This window comes from Neodiprion lecontei, chromosome 7 (genome assembly GCF_021901455.1).
Source record: "Neodiprion lecontei isolate iyNeoLeco1 chromosome 7, iyNeoLeco1.1, whole genome shotgun sequence".
Classification (NCBI taxonomy): Eukaryota; Metazoa; Arthropoda; class Insecta; order Hymenoptera; family Diprionidae; genus Neodiprion; species Neodiprion lecontei.
Genome location: NC_060266.1, coordinates 4,663,823 through 4,682,177, shown reverse-complemented (window position 1 = coordinate 4,682,177; position 18,355 = coordinate 4,663,823). Strand labels below are relative to the sequence as shown.

General features: G+C 36.4%; 1 protein-coding gene across 2 annotated transcripts in view; it reads left to right on the top strand.

Annotated features, from left to right (window-relative positions):
• The window catches only part of LOC107219736 (growth hormone secretagogue receptor type 1), a 69,876-nt gene extending 51,727 nt beyond the window's left edge, over positions 1-18,149 (top strand). The window contains exons 6-7 of one of the 2 annotated variants that reach the window (XM_046745221.1): positions 14,351-15,050; positions 16,697-18,149. In XM_046745221.1, coding sequence (XP_046601177.1) covers positions 14,351-15,050; positions 16,697-16,720 — 724 coding nt within the window. In that variant the 3' untranslated portion in view covers positions 16,721-18,149. Of the gene's footprint in view, positions 1-10,145; positions 13,273-14,350; positions 15,051-16,696 lie in introns of those variants that run through there. The other variant, XM_046745222.1, reaches the window with a different exon arrangement.
• The last annotated feature ends 206 nt before the right edge of the window (positions 18,150-18,355 follow it).

Sequence of the window (18,355 nt, the reverse complement as noted above, 5' to 3'; positions counted from 1 at the left end):
ATGTACTATTTTCAAGCACGAATGCGAAATCGCACAATCCGATGGTTTTTGAAAATTGATGCAAGGTCGTGCGGTTTGAGAAAAAAAAAAAAAAAAAAAAAACGGAGGCCGCCTCGGAGATTGAAAAAATAAACCGTGACGCGTGCAGCTCGGTGCATTTTTCCTCCCGAGTAAACGAGTCCGGCGATTCGATCGCGTTCCTCGGAGCATTTGCGACGAAGGACGAAGCAAGCAAGCAACCGAGGGGGATAAGATGCCCTAGCGAGTCTAATGCACCCTTGGGACAACAAACTCCCGCTACGACACCGCAGCGTTAGAGTAGGGGAGGAAAAACCAAGTACGAGGGCTGTCCGTGATACTCTCGAGGTTTTCTCGTTCCCCCATATTTTTTTTTTTTCTTTTTTTTCTTTTTTTTTTTTCCATCCTCCTTATAACTTCGCGATAAGCAGTTCGCATGCAGCGAACTTCATTTCCTCAGCAGGCGACGTGCTTCGAGTGCGCGTGATTAGTTTTAAGATTAAGATGAATTCTGTTTTTTGTTTTTTTTTTTTTTTTTTTTTTTGCAAATCTTGTCAATCAATGGAACATTTTTTGTCGAATTCATAATTTATTTTTTCATTCGGTGAAGGGAAATTCTCTCTAGGTGCGCTGAGAGAAATTTTTATCGAAGTTTTATTCAACGATACCTGTTTTACTCAATTTTTCTAGTTACTGTAACGATTGAAATTTTTCTCACTGCTTTAATGAATTATGATCGTAAGACCACAGACCGCGATTATACGTGTCGTATCGTCGGTTTTATTAATCGAAAACAGAAGCGGCATGCTGATTTACAATCAGAGTCGGTGCCTCTGTGACATAATTGCATGGTTAAAAGCGGCCACCACAGCTTCAAAGCAGTGAAATCGATTGATTTTCGATGTTACGAGGCACGGGAAACTGTCGATAGACTCGACGTTACCGCACGATTTTACTATGAGTTATACGGAGGCAGCCCGCACAGCTGTGCCTGTAATTTTGAAACGGTGGAATTAGCGGAGTTTGTAAAACCCGAGGTTCGTTGGATTATTGTTCACGAGTTCGGGGAATTAATGTTGTTTCGAAATCGATCTATTTTGCCAATTTTTTATGCGATCGAAGGTGGATTTTTTTCTACAAGGAACTCCGTACATTGTACCAAGAATATAGTCAGAGAATTATGACGATAACTTGACAAGAATGGATAAATATTCGTTGATTTTATCGCTAGAGGATTTGAGAATTTCTTGAAACTGTCGAAGTGGGTAAGTGAAAAAACGTGTCGGTGTTGAAAAAAAAAAAAAATCACAAGCGAGACAAACGACGTCTAAGAAACGTGGAAAAAAATTCACCCAGCATTTTAGAGCCTGAACAACGATATAAAAAATGGTGAACCGGATCAAAGAGGTCAAGGGTCGGACCCTTGTCGTTCGGCGTGGAACGCCCTATTCTTCGGGACAAATCGTATCTAATCCTGTGCAATGTATACGCGATGCGGTTGTGCAGTTTTCCACAACACATAAGCGACGTGTGGCGAATCCTTGATTCCCGAGGAGGGTGAAAAACGTCGGTGGTACAGGTGAGCGGCCTCGAGACGCCGACCATCCGAATCGTTCTTTTGACCCAGTTTCCGTCGCGCTGAGACCGTTGAAATAAAGAAAAATTGCAACACGGGTTTCCCGATCCCCAGCCACTTAGCCGCAATGCACTGATCCATCGGGGAAAGCCGCCAGCTAGGCTCGGGCAATTCAGTTTTTATGGGAGTTGGGGAAAAACGCGGCGCTGTTGCAGCCGAAGGAACTTAACTTGACTCCCTTGTCGCTCGGCTCCGCTCTTTTAACCCAGGGGTTAACAACCCTTGAAATATGCTCCGTACCACTCGTGAAATTTTACGAAATCCTTGTGAAATACCGGATGAAATCCTTCGGAATCTATGGAATCACCCGGTATCTATGTATCATTGGATCCCATGAAATCTCTTTTCGACATCCAAAAATTTTATGTGGTACTTTGAATTCAGCTAAATCCTCTGAAACCTTGTGAAATCGTCCGTGATCTTTTGAAATACAGTGGAATCCTTTGAAATCTTTTAAATCCCATGAAATTCGTCGAAAGCTTGTGAAATCTTTTGCAATCCCGTGAAACTTTCTCAAAAACAAATATTTTACGAGATGTTATGAATTCGAATAAACAATGTGACACCTTGTCAAATCGTTAGAAATCTCTGATGTCTTACGAATTTTCGCGAAATTCTGTGAAATCGTTTGAAATATACGAAATCCCGTGAAAATTCTGTGAAATGTTGGGAAATTCTATGAATTTTTTTTTTTGAATCATTTAAAATCCTCTGAAATCTTTGAAATGTTGAGGAATCCTGTAAAATCTGACGAAATCTTGTGAAATCTTGCGGAGTTAATTGAAATCTCAAAAAAATCGCTTGTAAGCTTGTGAAATCTTTTGAAATCCTGAAAAATCCTATAATATCTTACGAAATCCTGTTGTAATTTGGGTTAGGATACATTGGATCCCATAAAATGTGTTGAAATCGTGTGAAATCTTTTGCATTCCCGTAAAATGTTTTTAACTCCCGAAATTTTACAAACCCCTTTCAATCTCGTGTAATTCAGAGAAATTTCATGTAATATTTTCAAACCTCGCAAAATTGAAAAGAGAACCTTTCGATCCCATGAAATACGTTGAAATTTTTTGAAGTCCTTCGAAATCATCTGAAATCTTTGAAATTGTAAGAAATCCTGTAATATCTTGTGAAATTCGTGAAATCGTGTATAATTTTTGAAATCCGGTTCACACGCGAAACTGATCAGCTGATTAACCCTTCGCTTTCGCGCTGTTCAACCCTCGAAAAGTTTTCAACAACCGCGAACTACGGTCAGAAATTCCGTAGAGAATGCTTAAAACGTAATCTAAGCGATTAGCAGCCTTGCGGCATCGAGAATAGTTTGTAGACTCTGAAATAGCTTCCTAATCGTTCGTCGTTTATCGAAATATTCGAGGAACTATTACAATGTGGTAAGGGCAGAAGGATAAAATTATATACCAGTAATTAAAACTTTTGCGATAATAATAATATTGAATATATCAACCAATCTTTCAGGTTATTTTCATTATTTTCAATTTCAAAGTACACGCGATGTTATCGGGTGTGAAATGACGAATTTTTAAAAATTGTACCTATTTTTTGTCAGTACTTTTGTGACGACAATCGATATAAAATTTTTTCACCATATTCGTTCGACGAATCTGCGTAAAAACGTCTTTCCGCGTGTCTTTGGTCCTGAGCATTAACCCCTGCGGAGAAAGATTCAACGAAAATACGAGCCTAGCCGAAATTGATTTTTTTTACTTTTTTCGGAGCGAACGTTCCTCGAAACGGTTAGTTACACTCACCCTGAGGAATCCGCCCTGCGGATAGAGGGAAGTCAAATAAAACTGTCGTAAACTGTTCGAAACTGTTGCGCAATTTGCATAAGAAGAAATTTCGTCGATTCGACTAAACGACAGGAGACCAAAAAAAGTCCTCATCGGCCACTTCGCGCGGGGATTTTATCATCCCCGGGAGGGGTTAGGGGGAAAAAAAAAAAGCTGAAATTAAATTCCGCCAATTTTTCTTCCCCCGCTGCATTCTACTATACGATCACATCCGTACCTACACTCTTCACACCCAAGAGACTTGAACACCCGTGACGAAAGTGAAAGAACCCTTCTTCAAATATCCTTCACCGCAAGGAAGAAAATTTCTATTGGCGTATTTCTTTTTTTCTCGGCATCCAGTAGCGGAATAATATGGTGACAAAGGAGCGAGAGACCCCCGAATATTTTTCAAACAAGATGAACAATCTTCATTTTTACAGTGTTTCGGTAATTCGTCGTCGGGCAAATAAAATCCAAATACCAATTTCAAAAATTCCAAATACGTTCTTCGAATCTTTCGGTAAAAAATATTTTTTCAGTATCCGAACCGTTTGGCCAATTTTCTTCAATTTTTATACCAGCTTTAGTGTTGTGATAATCTTTAAAAAAAAAACTTCAGTACGATGTCTTGCAATTTGCAAATTGGCTATTCGACGATTTTTCAAAAAACTTGAAAAACTCGTGAAAACCGTGTTTGACCGATCATGCCCAAATTAAATACTGACCGACCATCCGTGATACTTTATTTGTAAATAAACAAATCTTTTGTTTACAAAATCGTAAAATTATTCGAAAATAATTTGATCACAACGGTTTTTCGAAAGTGTCAAAATGTCGTAAAATTCTTCCGGACATTTTTCGCAAATACGATTACTAGATATTTTCTAACATTTCGAACACATCGACATCGAAAACTGGAAAAAAAAAAATTTTCACCGTCACAAAGTTTCCTCCGTGAGGTAGCAAAAAAGTAAAAAATGCCTCGTGAAGGTGGGAGAACTGTTTTTTTTTTTTTATCAGAAGAGTGTTTTTTTTTTTTTCATTTTGCACGACATTTGTCAGGAAATTTGACCTAAAAATGTGTTTCTCCCTTCCCTTAAGTACGGCCCTGTTGGTATCATCGATAAGCGACTGACTCCCTTCCGAGCAATACGAAACCGTCACGATACGCTTGTAAGATTTGTTCGGCTAGTTCTTTTTTCCCTTCGACTTCCTTTTATCCTTACCCTTTTTTTCCCCCCAGTTGGCTCATTCGAACTGTTCCATCGCCGACTGTCCAGCACCCTAATCGTCCATCCTCCATTCGGATAATAAACACGACGCAGTGTGTCGACCTGTTTGACTGTTCAAACCTGAAATGGGAAAACCTATTTCAGAATTAATCCTGGATCCAGATATCTTACCCAGACATCGTTTACACCACTTCCCTTTCATCTTTTATGCGTTTACACCTTACCGACTTGAATTGCCTCGTAAATTATCATCCGAAAGGTCGGGGCGCTGTTCACTTTTGCGCAACAGTTCGTAAATCTTGATACGTTACTGGTTGAGACCATATAGAGACGGTTGTGGCAACGATAAACGTTAGTCATTCAAACCAGCGAATAAAACGAACCGGAAAAACCGCGTCGTAAATTTATTTTACAACGATTAAAAATTTTTCGCGAAATCTTTCGGACAGATCGACCTGTCGGATAAAATTCCCCCGCACGTTTCTACAACTTCAATAATCTCCGTTATACTTTTTCGAGAATTTTCGGTATCATCGAGGGAGTGGAAAATTTGGAAAATCGTTTTTTTTTTTTTGCCCCCGATTTCTCGGCAGTGGAAAACTTTTGACTAGCTTTTCCAAATTCAACGTAAGTCCGAAGACTAGTGTGTATTTTTCTTTTCGCGGAGAACTTGATTGCGGGTTTCGTTATTTGTTATTTATTCGATCGGATAGAATGGCCAAGGGAGATGAAAAAAGTCGAGGCACCTCGAGCTTTTCGGTATTTGATCGATTAGTTTTAAAAGGGGTTGAAACCCTACGCCTACGTGAAGTGAAAAGTAAGAATCCCTTCCTTCGGCCGAGTCGAAAATCGTCTTGAAAGCAAGCAACGTTAGAATTCGATATCCTGCACTCTGTTCGTTGGCATGACAGGAGGTCTATGTAGATGACATCGTCGGTGGACAATAAAGAAAAAGGCTAAAGTGTTTCAGATTAGTTTTCTCTGTCTTCGTTCGATATTCCATGGAAACGAGATCGTTAGACGTGGGACGATGCGTGCAAAAAAGACGAGAAACTAACTGCGGACCGATCGATACGCTCCACGATGTTTATTCGTAGAAATAACCAGATTCTAGTCTAATCAAAGACTTTAAATTGCTCGTCAATTTGATAACACCCTTGAATAAAGTGTCTTCCACCCCACCACCGTGAAACGATCCTTTTTCATCGCACAGGCTCATAAATTTCCCAAACATAACCGCGAAGTATTTCTCGTACAATCTTTTTTCATTTTTCTCTGTAATTTAAACAATTTTTTTTTCCTAGTGTAAAAATATCGGAACATTGCTCAACGCGTAAGTCAAGTCTCGCTGATTTGATTCACCTGCTTCAGTTCAGATTTTTACTGTTTGTACCGGCTAACTGGATACTTTTGAAAAAATTCGATTCGTCGGGACGTGACTAAAAAAAAAAAAAAAAAAATAACAATCCACATTCTCAAGTAAAAATGCGTCAGAATCCAGACGCATTATTGAAATACTTAGCCAAGTTATTTCTTCGATAAGCTTAAGTTCTATTTTCGTATCAGACCCTGCGATGAAAATTGCATCGAATCAACCGTCTGCTCTTTTGGAAACTCTAGACGATCCGAGGTTTTCCAGTACCTGCAATTTGACCAAGTCCGCATTACCCGAAGCAAAGCATTCTCGAAGTAAGATTTTTCTAGACAACGTTCGAAGTGGAATTTAAGACGACGAAAAAAAAAAACAAACCCGCGTACAAAGAAGCTGCTACGAAATGTGGTTGAATCTCGGATGAATAGAACTGAAATGAGCTCGACAAGGATCCTCACGATCGTGATACGTTCACAAAAAGTACGACGTATCTATTTTAAGTGGCTCGCTTCATCGAGCACGGTGCTTGTATTTCACGGCATTAATTTTCATCGGAATAATAAAGCCGGATTTGACGTTTTTCAAAGGAATGATGGAAAGGCGGTATTTTTCGACGGTTGTATCTCTTCGTCGAGTTTGTTTGTTATTACCCTTTTTTTCTTTTTTTTTTTTTTTTTCACATCGACTCATACCAGTCGAAGATACAATTTATACGCCTATTGTGAATATGTAATATATATACGTGATCCGCGCGATCCACGTGATCCAGGTGATCCACCCCGTATTCGACAGGCGTGTAGATAAATTTAATGGATTCGTGTTCACCGAGGATTTATCTATAATAGATCTCTGACGAGGACGTCAATCTTCGATCCTCTCTATGCCTTTAATGTCCACTCGACCCCGTCCGAATCTTTCAGGTTTCGTCCATCGGTTTTAACGATTTTTTTTTTTCTCCCCCGCCGTTTCTCTTTACACTCTTACACCTATCGAAGAACGATTTGTTGTTACAGAACCAGAAACGTCGTTACCGTAATCAAATTCTTTCGTTACTACGGTGTGTAACGGTAAAATATTGTGACGTGGAAAAAAAAAGAAAAAAAAAAAAAAACATACCCGCGAAAATGTTCTATTCGCAAAACTGAGGAAAGCTTTCAATGCCTTTTTCTTTTATCGAAATTCTTGACAATTTTTTATTTTATTTTTCTTTATTCTTTCCTCTTGTTTTTCGGTACCGAAACCGATATGTTGACGTCTTGTAATTAATCAGTAGCTATTTCTCGCGAATGCCTTATATATATGTATATATATAGCTGATCTTCGTGGTATTCGGTATACTTACCCACGCAGTCTCATTTTCTCGGATTACGACGGCGATCGTTAAACGCATTAATGATATACGTGCTCCGATAGCCTCTAACTTACCCATTTCTTCTTTTCTTCTTATTTTATTTTTTTTTTTTTTTTTTTACTCTACGTTTCTCTCCTACTTTTCTGAGTAACGAATTCGCGTTTCATTTTTCTGAACTACCGACTTCATTTCACGTCGCAGTAATTTCACAATCTACGTTTGACTAATTAGAACTGGTAATTTTGAATCGAATAGCAGCAATGTTTTTTTTTCTTCACTACCATGACGAAGAATCGTGTGAAATGAATAACTGTGAAAAGTTCGGTGTCATTAATTGGTTAGTATGAATCAGAGCTGCGAATATAATAGTCGAACTTTTTGGGGCGGGGTTGAAGATCCGAATTTGAAAAGTTCTGTGAAAGCACTGAATACCGATTTTTTTTTTTTTTTTTTTTTTTGTGGCGAAACTTGAATGAACGAAATCAAACTTTCGGGAAACATCAAAGTTTCGAATGGTCCGAAACTCGACGAGTCAAAGTTTGGAAAGTGCGAGAATGAGAAAGTTTGAAAATCTGAAACGTCGAAATTCTAAATGATGGAATATTTTCGGTTCTGTGAATTTCTGACTCGTTGAAATTTCGCCACTTTTGTCATTCTTTGTTTTGGATTTTCGATACTTTTTACTTTGGGAATCCTGGTAATTCTGATTTTCGTTTTTTTCCGATTTCTTACAACAACCCGCTTAGTAAACCAGGCCGTGTGATTATATTTTAATTATAGGAATTTTACTTCATCCAAACTTTATTTTTCGGAACTTTGTTCTATCGTAACTTGAATTTTCGAAATCTTGCATTTCGTAACTTTGTGCCGCCGGCCTTCCGACCATTCGAAACTTTGTTTGATTCTCCAAAGTTTGATTCCTTCGCTACAAATTTCGCCACAAAATAATTCGGAATTAGGCGCTTTCGGAACTTCACTGTACAATTACCTGCAAAATTTTTACTCGCATCAGTCTGCAGAAGTATGCTAATATAGTATTGTGTTCTTTGAGACTAATTTTGAGTGTTGGACTTGAGGCTTTTTTTTCTTTTGCCTTGGTATTAATCCCGGCAAAATGCGCACGTGCGTATTTTCTTATACGTCATGTATAATATTACACGTTATAGGCTTTTCGCACTATTCTATTTTTGCACCTCGCTTTCCTTCGTAATTGTTTCGTCTTAATTTTTTAATTTTCAATTTTTTTTTTTTTTTTACCACTATATTTCTCTTATCAATATCCGACTCTTGTCTTGGAGGATATCAATTTTTTCTCCAATATAAATGTAACATATTTTTATGTTTTGCTTGCAGTTTTTCGGTAGGTATCCATTCATCGGGAGATCAAGTTTCGGGCGCCTAAAATTAAAGCCATAGAATTTTTCATCGGCATTATTTACTCAACGGTTGTTACAGATTTTTTTTCTTTCGCGAGGTTTGCAACACTTTTTGACCCGTCAATAAGAAGCAGAAGCATGTCTTGTAAACAACGATTAATGGACGGGGATTTATTTCTCGGTTTATTTTTTGTTATTTCGCAAATTGAGACAAGATTCACGATGATCAAATTATCCCATCGCGATCATTTTGACGTCAATTACGCGATTCTATTTCTCTTGAAATAATATACAGGCTAAATTCCGTGTCAAAATAAATTCTTATAATAATTTGACAGGTTCGGTGAAGAAACAGAAATAAGTAATCAAGTTGTAACAAAGAAATTGACAGCTAACTCCGCGAAGAAAATCTCGAATATAATTATACACAATAAGTTGAAATTCCGTCTGATTATATGTTACGCGTACAGTGAGAAAATTTTTCATTTTTTACAGTTATTATCGATTTAATCATACGTGAACGAATCCTTAGCCATTTCACCGTGAGTTGCTTTGTTCAACTTTTTTTGTCCAATTTTATACGTTACTTTCAAAATCGTAGAGAGTCTGTGAAATAAGCTTTTCTGACGGACGGAAATTCACCGACAGTTCGCAAAAAGAATTTTTTCCCGTTTGAAATTTTAAGGGATGAAATTGACGTCGAGGCGTTATTTGAGTGAAAAAATTGTATGAAAGTAAGAAAGTAAGAACAGTTATTCGACATCGAAGTAACCTGTCAATATATCTGTGTACATATTTTTTTTTTTTTTTTCGCAATTCGAACGATATTTCGACCGTTATCATAACGCTATCAAATTCTATCTAAAATATTTTCCGTGACGAGTGTAAAGGAATAAAAAAAATTGAAATCGATCCGAAACTGCGGTGTTTATTTTTCTTTCGGCAAGGGAATTGGTCGGTGGTCAAAACTTGGAACGATCGATATTCGGAATGGCCGATATATCGATATTTCATACACATGCGAAATAAAATAGCGAAAGATGAATCGTCACAAATCATTATTTTCCAAAGTGTCACCGATCAGAATGACTGGTAACGAAAACCAACTGAAAATGAATTGTTCGAAAAATCTAGATTTTGAAAGTGTGACCGATCAGAATGACTAAAAATCAGTGACACTTTGAAGAAAAAAACCAATATTTCGAACGATTCGTCTTTGGTTGTATATTTTTTGTCTCGCATGTTTGAAATTTCCGTACATCGGGCGTTCCGAATATCGATCCTCCCAAGTATCGGACACCCGTCGAGGGAATTTCGATGATCCGAGGTGAATTAAAAATTGCTTTCCTTTTGGTTGATTGCAGTCCGATAGTCTTCGTAACGAAGTATGAAAATATGGCGGCGATTTCTGCGGGCGTTGAAGTCAGCCGAGAGGAGAAGACGGTAGCGATGTGCGAGACGCAGATGAACTCGAGTGCGAAAGTAGCCTTCATGCTAGTACTTACAATCCTATTTTTCGTTCTGCCGCTCTTCTTGCTGTTAGGCCTCTACCTGGTTATAGTCCGTCACCTGGTCAAGGACTCGTCGACGACGAGCTCCTGCGGCGAAAGTTATCAAGCCAGGGCGCGTCGGCAAGTCGTCCTGATGCTACTCACAGTCGTCTTCAGCTTCTTCGTCTGCCTCGCGCCCTTCCGGCTTCTCACCCTATTCGTCGTCCTCTCACCCGACGGCGCCCTCGACCTGGGAATGGAGGCCTACTACAACCTCCTCTACTTCGGCAGGATAATGTTCTATCTGAACAGCGCCATAAACCCGATACTCTACAACCTGATGAGCAGCCGCTTCAGGATTGGGTTCCTTAAACTATGCGGTATACGGAAACCCAGACGCGTTGAGAGCAACACCTTCAGGAGTACCGTCACTGCGAGCAGGCCCTCGAGGTGGGCCACGAGGAAGGAAGGACATCACGAGAACGTTGTTTAGACAAGGAAATTTCTCTCAGTGTAGTCGATTTTTAAAACTATGCTCGAATATGTCGAAAACTAGGCATTGAATTGGAAAATATTTTCGGTCAAAAATTTTAGTATACGAAGGAGGTCGGCGGATGAGCGTCCCAGTTTTTGGATCCGGGGCCTCTGCCGGGCCCATCGAGGTCCAACTTTTATTCATCGAACTGAACCGTCTATCTTTTATTGAATTTTCTTATTTCTCGTTTAAAAGTGAGTAAATTTCACTCTTGGTTATTTTTTTGGTTCTCGTCTTCGAACTGGCCCGAAACATTACTCGAAGTTTTGTCGCGAAAAGAGCGGCGATACTGTCGAACCTTCGGACTTCAAGTTTAACCATAAATCTTGATTCTTTATTCACAATTGATGCAATTTTTGTACGCAATAAGCTAATTTTTATGCGATTAGCTGAATTTTTTTTTTTTTTTTTTTCTCATCGAATTTCCCATATTATTAGTAAACAAAGTATGTACGCTTAGGAGGATCGTTTGACACACATGCGATGTGACAATATCACATTGCGACAATTTTTCTGGTGCTCGAATTGTGTATTAAAATATAATTATTACGTAAGCCTGTCTTATTATTCGTATAAATAATATATCGTATAAAACTAGTTCCAATATTATCGGTCTTACTCAGGATTTTCACCACTTTAAGGGCGTTGCTTGTCCTGCTTGTTGCATACCGAAAATCGTGCGTTTTTTGGCGTGAGAAGAATCGATCGGATATCTAATATCCCCCCCCCCCCCCCCCCCCCGTCCCTCAAATTTGTATTACAATAATTTTCAACAAGCTGCAACATTCATCGCGTATAAACCAAATTTTCCAACAACTCGTAACTCTGACAATTGTCAATGCTTGAAGATTATTCGTTCGTAAATAAAAAAAAAAAATTTCTAGCATCGACAGTTTATTGAAAAAATTACTGAAAAATGATTCAGCCGTTCTTATGAAAGAAAAAAAAAAAAATAAATAACAATAATGATGAAATAAAACAAAAGAAAAAATGCACACCCCCAGAGCAAAATTACCCGAGTATTATATCTCGCAATTAATATTAGAATAGGTGGAAAAAAAAAAAAAAATTGGTCACACGAAAAATTATCCCTGAGGGAAATCTCGACCTCGCAAACATGTTGCTGTTATTTTTTTTTTTTTTTTTATTTGTTCTTATCTCTTTCTCTTCCACGCACTTGGGTAATTTTTCTCGTGTTAAAAAAGGCCCACGTGCACGTATAAACGCGTATTGCCCATTCCAGGTCGACTCGACCCACTTCCGGACTTTGCCAATAACAATTATTATCATCGTTTCAACTGTCGTCGTGATATTAAGGTAGTCTGTGAATTTTTATAAATACCTGTTTGACGAGTAAATTTTTTTCCTCTCTCGCTTCTCGGAGCTTCGAAATCGAAATTTGAATGAAAAACAGCGATTTCAAAATACACAAATTGCCGGTGTGCCAAAGTTTCATGTCTAATAACGTGGAAAATAAATGTTTTCTCAGTTTGTTTGTTTTCTTCTTACTTATTGGGATACATTGCATCTGGAATAATAATGCCAAAACGAAATGATATTTGTATGTAACTTGGGAAATTTTTTTTTTTTTATCCAGATAGAATTTACAGATTAAATGCCTGTTAGCTATAAATATACGTTAAAGTTAGGTGTACGTATGTATAATTAACTCGAGCAAATAGAGTTCAACTCATGCTTTCAATTTAATTATATTTATCAATTATTTAATACGGAATTGTATTTTTCAAAAATGGTTCCCGTGTAATTTCCAATAAAATTCACTGGAACGTCTTGTTTTTATAATTCTGTATGTAAATAGACAATCATCGCAATGGAATTGTATAAAAAAAAAAAAAAACGAAAACGAAAAAAAAAACAAAAGAAAAAATACAGCATTAATTGTAATATGTATATTTTGCATTAGGCAATGAAAATCTTTTCACATTCTACATTATTCGCATTAACTGCGTTAATTTTTGATTTTACTAATTAAGGTCAACACAATAGCATAATTAATACGCCTAAGTGCTTAAGTAACCGATAATTAAGTGTTGCACGTAATTATTTGCAGCATTACGAATCGAGCTTTACAAAAATTTTAATCCTACTTATTAATTGTGTAAGTCGTAAGTGAATTTTCACATTTACTCGAATGTCACTTGAATACGTTGCTTCGTTGGTAAACCTTTTGTTGAAAGTCGAGTATTAAATGTTCTTAGTTTTTACCCCTTTTTATAAAACTTGCCAATAGCTGCGGTTTGACTTCGATTACGTTGACAATCTTTGTGTTCAAGTGTTGAAGAAAGATTTCTACTCTATTTTCAAAAAAAATTTACAATCAAAAAACACTTTTTTATTAAATTTTCAAGACTGAAACAAATTTCCATGTTCAACTAACGACATCATTCGATTAGACCGATCACAGAATTCCAAAGTGAGAATTGTTGGTGTCGTCTGGCAAAGTGATAAAAATAAAAAGTCTCGCCCCAGCTGAAACGGTTCTCTCTCGACAATTGATCGTCCCGAAATGCGTCATTTTCGCGATTGTTTCAATTGATAGGGTATAATGTTACGGTATTAACACGAAGTGCTGCATTAGGAAATAATTTCAAAGTATTTTACAATTATATTTACGCATAGTTAGGCTTCCGAGAGCATAAATTTATTCTTAAATAATTATTTCAATATTCTATAATTGTGATAAGTATGGCAGTAATAATTGTGGACATGAAATTCAAGCAACTTTACGGTATTAACATCACAATAATAACGATTTTTAATATTTATAGGATTTTAAGGAGCTACGTACATATAAGTTGTTTTGCTAATACAATAATTTACATTATACTTATATTATACAAACGTCGTTTCATCGATCGGCTGTTTTATACGACAGCATTTATAGGTAGAAATTGCCAATCTGCGTTTACAATTTAACGATTAAGGCTTACAATTAATTGTAGAAGCATCGGCTCATGCAAGCGAACACAATCAATTTTCTTTATTCCTAAAAATGATGTGTAACAATAATCTTGAGCTTATAAATCAATAAAAATCTACGAATCAGCAAATTATCTGTAGAAAAATTATTCAATACAAGTTATTCCAATTAAAAGTATAAAATTATGGAGTTTAAGGATGACTGGCTGATTGAAAAATTCGGGTTTTGAAATTAATCAACCAAATAACAATTTCAAAATATACGTAGTATTAACAATTAACAATGTGACAAAAATTATTCTTGAATGAATTTATGACATGTAATTATTTTATAAAATCGCATGATACAGTGGAATAGTTGTGAACAATAGTTGTGCATTTTCATAACCTATCACGTACTCGTGAAATTTATTTTCGGTAAGATAGTTATCTGCATTTTCAAAACCCACCGCATACGCGTGAAAAATTTTAGCCGGTAACAAAGTTGTCCGCACATTCAAAGCTCGTCACATACGTGTGAAATTTTTTTTTTTTCGGTAATGTGGTGTATCAGCATTTTTAAAGTAAACATAATAAATGATATAAATATTTTTTTTGTCGACAGTCCGAGTATCCTGATGTCCGATTATCACATGGAGATGTACACCGACGGATCGCTGGTTCCGGTTTGCCTCATAGAAGCTAACGAGGCATGGAGGAGCGCGTTCTTCGTAACAACGATAGTGATATTCTTCTTCGTGCCGCTTTTCATCCTCGTTATCCTGTACACTATAATAGCGAGACACCTGATGGCTAACCCGACGATAAGTCGAGGTCCTGCGAACAACTTGCTCAAGTATCGAAAGCAGGTCGTCCTCATGCTGGGAACCGTCGTCCTCAGCTTCTTCGTATGCCTCCTGCCCTTCAGGGCATTTACACTTTGGGTGATTTGCGGCTCCCAGGATTCGATGATCGGCCTTGGTATCGACGGCTACTACGGCGTCCTTTACTTCAGCAGGGTGATGCTGTATCTGAACTCGGCGGTAAATCCGATCCTCTACAATCTTATGTCGACGAAATTTCGCGAGGGATTTTTGAGGCTCTGTGGCATCGGCGTGAAGAAGAAGGCTCCCGGTAGAACGGGCACTTACACAACAGGATCGACAAACTGCAGTTCCAATCATTCGGACTTCTGGCGGAGGCACAGCAGCAATAAAAGCTGCAGCGTCAAAACGCCGAACAACCCCGTTGAAAAACAGCTCAAACTTCCGCTCCTCTCCTCCGTCACCGATGGTATAATCAGAAAGAAACAGGAGAGTTATGTGTGAGTGGAAATCAACTTACGCGAGGACTCGGTGCACCGAAAATCGATACTTTTCACTAGTTTCTTTTTTTTTTACCATTATTTAAGAGCCACCAAGATAATTTTAATTTTTTTTTTTTCGGCTTATTAAATACGTTTCATTTTACTTTACGATTGCTCATTTTATTCGAAGATTATTTATTTATCCGAAAAACCATTGAAACCGATTTCTATTTTCTCAGCAGTCAATTCAATATTGTTGTTTTTATATCGTTATGAATATCGGTGCAGTATTAGAAAATTGAATATTTAACGATATTGACGTGATAAGAAAAAAAACACGTTACGAAGAAAATGAGCCCATGCACATAACAGTGGAATTGAACGTATAAACTAGATTTTCATCAATTTTGAATCGATTTGAAATGAGTCATTGATTATACATCTTCGTACTTTGAGCATATAATAATTTCGTAAATATTGAATGTATGACTATGTCGTAATAAAATTGATAAAAAGTATCGATTTTTGGGGAACCAGCCTTGTTAATGTGGCAAGAAAGTTACATGCAGAATTTACTACCGCGTTCGATAAAATATACGTATTATTGATGATATACTGTAAAATTTATCACTGGCTCAACAATACGTTGCGAGAGGGTCGATTGTACAGATAATTTAGGTAGAATCAAAGGGGCCAGAAATAATGGATATCCATCGAATGGACGATAAGTTTAAAATGGCCCGAGAAAATTTTAAATAAAATACCCGAAGGTGTAGTTTAATGATTTCGAAGAATCGAATAATTTGGACTCGAGTTTCTCTCATAACATAATTATAAAAACCGTGTGTAAGTTTATGTAATATTTATTACGTATTCGCGACCGAGGGAATAAGACATTTTGGGATCAAAAGAGAAAAATAAAAAAAGAATAAATAACACTATAATCATAGAAACGGTCGTTGCATGTAGGATAATAAATTACGTTGTGAGTGTCAAGACTAATTTAAGAGTTCTGTCGTCGTTTCGTAATAAACTATCATTTAATATAGTCACTATGCATCATAATATTAAAATTTAAGACTGGCCGTGACTGCTGAAAGGTAAAAGACAAAATGGAGATTAATTCGATAAGATTTTTCAAATATAAAAACAAACAGACGGATCGTGACGATTCTTTTATACCCGCGTGTTACAGTGTTAAATATCGGTTGTGATTAGCAAAATTGTGCCATATATGTATCGTGTTCCCTTTTATTAGTTGAATTAAGTTGAATAACTTAACAATCAATTTTCATGATAATACGTTCTATACCAGTGCTGTCCAATTATTTGTTTTCTCGATTAATCCATTAATCGAAATCGTTTCTCTGATTAATGGATTAATCGACGATTTCGGTTCACACGCCAATTAACCCGCGATTAGATAAATTGATTAACAGAAATTCTAGCTTAATCGATTAGGCGGAAAAACTCGATTATTCGAATAATCGTATAGCACTATTCTATACGAAATTCGAATTCCTTTCGGATCTGCTGCTGCATCGATCTCACATGTATCTATATAATTAATATACTTGGATTTCAATACTCAAAATAGCGTGTAAATCAAAACAAAAAATTACGCTACTTTATCAGTTTTCAATAAGGATTTTTTTTTCTAACCGTCTGAATCAGAGGTCGAGAGATTAATTTATGGAGAGTTAATGAAACTGTCACTGGCCAAAATTCTACTACTTACCTGTAGGTAAGCTCTCGTTATACATATATCGCTCGTCATTTATACCTACAAAACTATATTACACGGTTATTAAATGTTATTAATGTTGTCAGTGTTGATTATCATTGAATCATACATCAGCCATACATTTACATATGAAAAATATACTATCACATGAGCGTATAGCCTACACTGTGTACCTGGAGGATATTTATTGCTTTTGCAGTTTTTATCACAATTGAAATACTGTTCAACCAAATCGTTATGTTATTTTTATGTTTATTTCTTTATAAATATATAAATATATATATATATATTTTTTTTTTCTCTCTATATGTTCTAGAGAACGATTCAGAAACAAGCAGAAGGGAATAATTTATATTGTTTCTCACCTTCATCTAGTCAGCTCTGAGCTATCAGCACAAAGCCTTTGTTTATATATTATAATATTACGATTAATTCGAGACTGCACGCACTCATGCTCATTATATATATATATATACATATATACTGTGTTTATAACAGAGTTTTATTGTTGTATTATTAACGAGTGTGTACCTACTATCAGTTTAAGGTAAATTTTAGGTGTATAAATCACGTATGTGACAGGCTAATTGTCTATATATGTATAGTGAACGGTGTAAGTTCGATTTAAGACTAATTAAAGAGTAATTAATATTAATTGTCAAGGTAATTAATATAATTGAGATACGACTTGCTTGTGAATATTCGAACGAGAAGGATCAAACGACGAGGGCCTCCGATTAATTGTAATATAATTATGAAGAACAAAGGTATGAATTGCTCATTAAGAAGCAATAAGAATTGATTTAATTGTTTTGAACCGGTCGCCAAAGATGTCAAATCGTTCGACGACGACCTCAGATATAGAGTATATAATATCGAAAATTTCCCAAAGACCTCTGTATTCGAGGATTCATTAAATATCTATGATGTAATTTATCATTCACCGTGACAAGTATACAAGTTTTATTGAAATTGTGAAACACATTAGTACCAAATACGAATCAATTATTTGTCGGCAAGTCTGTTGTAATTATTCCATATTATTTTAGGCGATTCAACTTATTCTCAAATTTGATTCCACTGACAGCCGTTCATATCGACAACGTTCTAATGCAATTAACAAATATTTATATGACTGTAACAGATCATTTTGTCTGAATGCTGTGAACTGAGTTTTAAGTAACTGTTTCATTTTCAACCAAAAATAATTTTGATGAAATGTACATACACATACATCCCCCCATATACACATTATGTATATTAATTATTAGGTATATAGGATATATATATATCATAGACGCAAAACGAATTATTTTAATAAATGATATACATGTAAATGTGGAAAACGTTGTAAATATTTTGTATAAATGAATAAAACGTTTATTTGCCGAATACCTCATGTCATTGAGTTTGACTTTCAGAAAGCCCCGCATTAAATTGAGGTTTAGAAGGATCTCCAACATGCACAACAAGTCGTTGGATCTATCGTATTTCTCTTCATATCGCTAGCTATCATGCCACTTACTCTTAGAATCAAGCAATTCGGAGAAATTTCAGCGAAAAATTACTCCTGGTAACAG